The sequence below is a fragment of the Morone saxatilis genome, unplaced genomic scaffold (genome assembly GCF_004916995.1).
Source record: "Morone saxatilis isolate NCDOM2014 unplaced genomic scaffold, NCSU_SB_2.0 Contig18, whole genome shotgun sequence".
NCBI lineage: Eukaryota > Metazoa > Chordata > Actinopteri > Moronidae > Morone > Morone saxatilis.
Genome location: NW_023339740.1, coordinates 16,520,200 through 16,526,928, shown reverse-complemented (window position 1 = coordinate 16,526,928; position 6,729 = coordinate 16,520,200). Strand labels below are relative to the sequence as shown.

Sequence of the window (6,729 nt, the reverse complement as noted above, 5' to 3'; positions counted from 1 at the left end):
AAAATCTTTGATATTTTCCACCACTGGCATTTTATAGAACCTATCGTCACAAAAGGATTCTACCGAAACTCGCTAATATTGAATTCTTGTCCAGCTCTAGATTACCTGCAGTACATTTTAAAGGTGAACTTTCCTCTGTCTCCTTCACAGAGTAAGGGCATTGCTGGAAGGATCATCCCAGCCATAGCAACCACCACAGCCGCAGTGGCAGGCCTGATGTGCCTGGAGCTGTATAAACTGGTGCAGGGTCATCAGATTATCAGCTCTTACCGTACATCTTATTTCATCCTGGCTATCCAGCATTATGTGTGGTGCCAGCCGGGCCGGCCCCGTTCCTTTGAGGTGAGTAACAGCTCTATGCACCCAGTAAGGCACTTTATACAGCCTGACAGACCCTTACTGTATATACATTTATAATTTAAGCCTGTCTATTTTGGGGATAAATCTGTAGATTTACGTCCTTCCTCTCTGGTTGGGGAGCATTAAGTCACGAATGAGTGCTCTCAGTGTGAGACCACTGCTAACCATCAATCTCCTGCATATAAGTCAACTCTTTAGCCAGCTCAGTATAATCCTCAGAGTATTTTAGTGCAGGTATAAGGCACAAACACACCCATGTCTGCTTCTGTGTTTACACAAATTAAGTGAATTTAAGGCAACTGTAAGTCAAAGCCAAAGGACAGAAGCTTATTCTCCTCTTAGGATCAAATCCACCTTAACGTTTGAGATTATACCCAGTTTGCGAGGTCATACTAGGTTCTTTATGCTGTATGAGCCGAGCTTTAAAACTCAAACACAAAATGACTACCAGCCAGATTCAAAACCCAAGCAACTATAGGGTCACATTTAAGGTCAAGTCTGAGAGCATATCCAGGAGAATAATTTTGCTACCCCTGTACAGGCCAGACTGCTTTTCCCTCAATAGTTCACCTCTGGAGGGGAATCAGATATTGGAGCTGCCCTCACCAGCGTCTCACTCAGAGCATTGAACTCCTGACAGACAGGGGTCACTGGGGGTCAGCAAGTGGGGTAACTGTGTCCCACAGGATGTGAGGGTGCACTGACAGGGAGCTCTGAGACAGTGTAGCTCTGGTTTCAGCTTTGGTTACAGGCAAATATGCTGCAGCTGCATTAAAGGCTGCCTGATGACAGAGGCAGCTGTGACTTTCAGTGCAGTCCTGAAGTTCCAGGCATGCCCTTTTCCTTACATACAAAGACCCCGGTGTTCTCGCAGTTGTTTTCTGTAAACTCGGTCAGCGAAAGTGTTTGCACATACTTGTGTCGTTTTTTTTTCTGTCTTCTAAAATATGCTGGCCGAAACACAACATTGCCCAAGCAGCATGGAACGTTGGATGCACTGAGTAAATGATTGCAGTCACGCAGACTGTACCTGACATCATCCTAGCCAGAGGTTATATATTCAAGTGTTAAATCATTTAGTCAGAGGGATGGGCAGATTTTCCATACCCAGGCTTTTTCAGCGGGGCTTGAAGTGTTGTAGCATCAGCTTTTAAGCTTAACTCTATTCAGCAGCGGCGACGGAGCAGAGACGGGACACCAACAGGGGAAAAAGGTTCAGCTGAGGTTCAGAGATTTTTACAGACAACTCTTACAGATGAATATTGGTAGGCACTAATAGATGAGGAACACACATGAGCACACTTGCTGGGTAAGGAGTGAGAGAGAGAGAAAGATGGTTGGCTCCCAAACCTTCAGCCATCTGAGTGGGAGATGCCCTAATGTCTGCCAAAAAAACATTTTAGTCTTGATTAGTTTAAATTTGTCTATGATACCTTCTAGAAAAATCAGTTCAGTTGATAGTCTTTTCTCAAACATATTCCCTTTCTTCTCTGTAGTGTAGAGCCACATAGATAACTGTAATTCTGAAAGCACGTAACAAAAACATGGTAAGACACAGTCTGAAGAATCAAATGGCCTCAGTTCTTGCAGTTTATATGATCAAGATCAAAATGTATGCTGGGTATTAGAGTAAATATCTAGGATCCTTATCAAAATGTTTATATTTTGCATGTATGTTAAAAACACAGCTAATCTATCATTCTCAGATTTTTGAAACTAAGAATATAGGTACAAATCTAGTATATGCACTCATATTCCAGTCAAGGGATTGTCAAAAAGTCCAGCTGCTTTCTGGACGATGTACTTATATTTTAATATTTTGACACAACATGCCGATGATCCAAAGGTTTCCTGCAACTGCACTGTGTTCTAGTTATTATACCGTCATATAACAGGGTATTGTATTGTACCACAAAGAACTATAAAGAAGCTTTGCTTGTCTTTTTTTTTAATAGATTTTGGTGCCAGGACTCTACTGAAATGAAAATAAATAATGTAAATATAAATTATTTAAAATAGCAGTAATTAGCCCACATCAATGACTGCAGAATCAAAAGCAACCTATTAATATCGTTTTATCTCCCTGATCTTTCTAAGATTAGAGATTTTTATTAGGCAGCCTTTGAAGCAACTGCAGACGTGCAGCTGTTAAATATTACTGATCAGACATGCAGTATCCAGAGCTCAGCTTACTTTTGCAATGACTTAGACCTCTCCCCTTATGAGATCAGTCTCAGTTCATTAATATCAAGTATCAAGTAACAACACTCACATCTCACTTGTAGTACTGGTGGCCCACCCTGTGTTCATTCAAACTGGAATGTACACAAACTGGAGTGTACACCACAGGTTTAGCAGTCACCGTAATTGAGTCTGCATTATCACAAATCTGAAGAGGAAAAAATATGGTAATGAGATGATTGAAGGCTTTTGAAAAAGGTGTTTTAGATGTGGCTGGTTACCACTCTGTCTGTACATAAGAGAGTTTTACTTACTCTTTAACTAAAATAAATTACTACTCATTCTCCCACCATGCTAACCCTTATCCAGAAATTGTTGCTTTAAAGCAGCTGTTTCCCAAAATAGGAAGTTCCCCTGGCTTTCCCCCACTGCTGCTATCCTCTGCATGGAAGCAGAAATATGTAAACAAATGGGAGGCTGTCCTTGTCTGCTCAACACTGCAATTCTTTAGTATCGTTTTCCTCCCTGTGTTTATGCTTTTCATTGTAGGGGGCCAAGGCACAGTCCATTAAAGGAATATCAAGTCAAGTAATCCCACAGAGATGAAAATCTCTAAATTAGATGGAAATATTTGCACAAAATGTATATAGACACCATGATGTGTCCATAAAAAGCTTGTTGTTACTTGGCTCAGACAGTGCTGCCAGAGTTAAAGAGTTGCAGCCTTTCTCTACTGTCGCCACCCTAGTTGTCATTTGCCAAAAGATTTGCTGAAACTCTTTACACTTTCCAGCTCATATAATTGCAAAGTACAACATGACAGATGTTCTCATAATTATAGTTTCTCACTGAAATGAATTAAATCAATATTAATCAATATTTTTAAATTAACAATTTAACGATCTAATGAGTATAAACTTAAAGTAGTTGCTTATAATGACAAACAGAAAATTAACACCTGACTCAGCAGTTAGTCTTGTACAGCCCATAAGCACCTGTTTTAGTTCACTCTCGCTGTTGTCATCAACCCCATTTCCAGCAGAAGCAGCGGGCAGAAAACTCCACCTGTATGCACAAAAAGCAGACAGACAAAGTTAGAGATTAGCCATTGAACATAGTGGAGCATTTAGCAGCTGAAGAACCAAATAGTTACCATAGGCTTTGGTGGAAACCAAATCAGAGCTAAATATATTGGACTTACAAAAATTGAGTTGTAAGAAATACAACCCCAAATGAGTGCTAATTTTGCTCCATGCCTGCTTGATGTGTGTAAAGGCACGTTTCTTGCGAACACAGACGTATAAAATTAGGTACGGGGTGATGATACATCAGAATGTAGAGCTTGTTCAACTGTGCCTGCAAGTGGCCAAAGAGAGACATGAATACTGCTTTAAATGCACTCTTTGTTACTTGTTAAATATAGTACGTACTGAAATCAGCTGCAGTATAGTAAGAAGGGCCAAATTCCCCTCAGATCATAGACAGTGCAGACAGTGCACGCCTTGTTATTGCAGAAAACGAAACCTCACAAGACATTAAAGGATATTTCAAGAGCAACTAAGATTAATGAGTTTTGTGCTCCTGCAGCTGCAAATGAGCTTCAGCCTCAGTAAAACATAGAGAAACATCACCCGAGGCCAGAGCAGAGGAGGACGTCTTTGAGCTGGGTATTAAATAGCTCCATCCTCAACCCCTCCTGCAGCTTGCCCAACTCTCTGTACCAGTGTATGCTGTCTTAACTTGCCTGCTAGGCTGCCTGCTGGTTGTGCGCCATATAAATACTCCCTCTTCCATGTCTGTGCACACATCCTCCACACCCTGGTCTTAACCTGGTGCCCTTTCACGCTCCCATGGTGCCCCTCTTCCCCAGCTTGCCCTCTCTGTCTCTAATTGAATTAGCAGTGTTGGAAGCAAGGCTCCTGATCTCAGGGAAGCCACTCCAAGGTCAGTGCTCACACTGGTTTTTCGTTAATTGCCTGCAGAAATGACGGCTATTTCCTGCCTTCACAGGAAGCAATGTATTGAAACCAGATTTCCCAGTGAACTCTATGCGATGTTGCTGGAGGAGGCAGGGATTTTGTGTTCATCTGCTCCAGCCTCTGTTTCTAATAACTTTTTATTCACAACTTGCCCAGCAAAAAGCCTACATGATATCTTGTTTGCACACTGAGAGAACTGAAAATAAGTGGAACCCTGGTGGTTGTACGTTGTTTTACATTTAGAAAGTAAAACCAGGAGCAACTTTATTTGTGATTTGAGCACTTACATGTATATAATTGATGGTCACACATCTGTCACACAAATAACAGGGACTGGCTTCAAGAGAGAGCAAGAACAACAAAGGGGGAGATTTACCTCACATGTGGTTAAGTCTGTGTTGGTCTCCTCGGACCGTGCCAGTAAAGAAGACGGGTGAACATGATCCACGGTCCTCTGTACTCCTCTGGGAGCTCTGGTATGGAGTTGCATTGTGCAGTTTGTAACTCAAGCCCCAGACATGAATAGTGCTCACGGGATAATGAGTAATCTGTGATCAACATAAACGGCTTGTGCCTTCTGTTGTTTTCCAAGTTTTTTGTTGTTGGTGTTATTGTGTGGTTGACCTTATGTTTTCAAGTCATCTGTTGTTTTACGTTGCATTGTTCGACCTCTGTTGTTCTTTAGTTCCCTGCAGATCATTGCCTTCCCATTTGTTTCATCAAGAACAATATTATGTCTCTCTACACAGGTTGCTTGTTTATGTAACATCAGACTGACAGTAGACAGGTTAGTGAGGGCGAGTGAGTCAACAGCTAAACAAGATCATTAAATGAAAGCCCATTTAAAGAGTGCCATCCAGATCGTTTATTTAGTAGCATATGTGGTACGGCTCATAAACTCGGCATGCATGCACCCCATTTAGCCAAATTAAAAAGCCAGATGTGTTTGCTATAGTTAGCAGCTCTTTCAAAGCATCCTCAATCATATCTCCTCATCTCATCCATATTTGAAGCCTCAGGTCAGAGTCTTTAATGAGAAACACAATAACAGGATGGTGTTTTGGCTAGACAAACCCATCTTTTCTGAAGGGTCTTTGAGCAAGGCAATGAATCCCAACCTGCTTCAGAGACACAACGGCTCTGTAGCTGACTCTGATCTCTCACCTTCCTAGAGAACAGAAATTGCTGTTTCCTTAAATAAAGTGTTCACAATTTATGAAATAGCATAAATTACAATTGCAAACACCCTCCCCAAACAGTCATGGCTTAGCAATCATAACTAACCACAGCAGACTTGTCAAGCTTTGGATTTCTACATGTTAAAGAGCAATATACAGACAAAATGTTACAAAGGTGGTGTCTTTTTTTAGACTTTCCAAAAGGTCTGAGCGGTAGCAATCAGGTAACTGGTTAGGATGCTGACTTTTTGCCTCGACCATGCAGCTTTAGCCTAAGTCTTACAGCGCTATAATGTATATTGCCATTGACTTCATATTTAACATCCTTTTACAGGTTTTTACCTTTTTAGCGATGTCAACCAACTCGTGGAGCTAAAGTAAATTTAATTTGCTACAGCCAATAAAAAATTGCAAAACAACAGTCATTTGTTACTTCAGTCAGCAAAATCAACGGCCACCTGCCCTGAAAAGGTCACGCTCTTTAGTTATGTGGTGTGGTGAAAAGAATGCTTGTTTTCCTCTGTCTGTAGCAAGGACCCACTGTTTCAAAAATGACTGCGAATTTCAAGTGCTGAATCTGCCACTGGTATCTAACTATATGGAAATGTTTATAGGCATAGCAATTCTAACTAAAGTGGAAGGGGAAGTCATTCAGGCCACACTTGTGGATGTTTTCACCTAAAATATACCACAGAGGTTATTTTTCCAACCTTCACAAATATCTGAAGATGATTTTAATTAAGTATACGCAAGGTTCAAGAGGAGAGCTTCTGCTGTGGGTTTGTCTATTTTTTATTAACGAAAAGATAATAAAGCTGGCTTTGTGAGGTATGTTCTAAATGTCTGTTTTTGGACATGTCTAGTTAAATAGAATTAGAAAAGAGCTTTAAATATTGACATTGTATTAGTTATGATACCTCAGCTGTGTGCTGTGATAATAGGTTCATTTTGCCCTTCTGTAGTGTTGAATGTGTCTGAAAGCAGATGGAAGATATTGTTTTGGTTTTAGAATACAGTAAGAGAGTAAGTCT

At 40.8% G+C, this 6,729-nt stretch overlaps 1 protein-coding gene across 1 annotated transcript in view; it reads left to right on the top strand.

Moving 5' to 3' along the window:
• The window catches only part of uba7 (ubiquitin-like modifier activating enzyme 7), a 35,507-nt gene that overhangs the window by 15,047 nt on the left and 13,731 nt on the right, over positions 1 to 6,729 (top strand). The window contains exon 21 of the mRNA XM_035662002.1: positions 151 to 342. Within this exon, the coding sequence (XP_035517895.1) occupies positions 151 to 342 (192 nt within the window). The remainder of the gene's footprint in view (positions 1 to 150; positions 343 to 6,729) is intronic.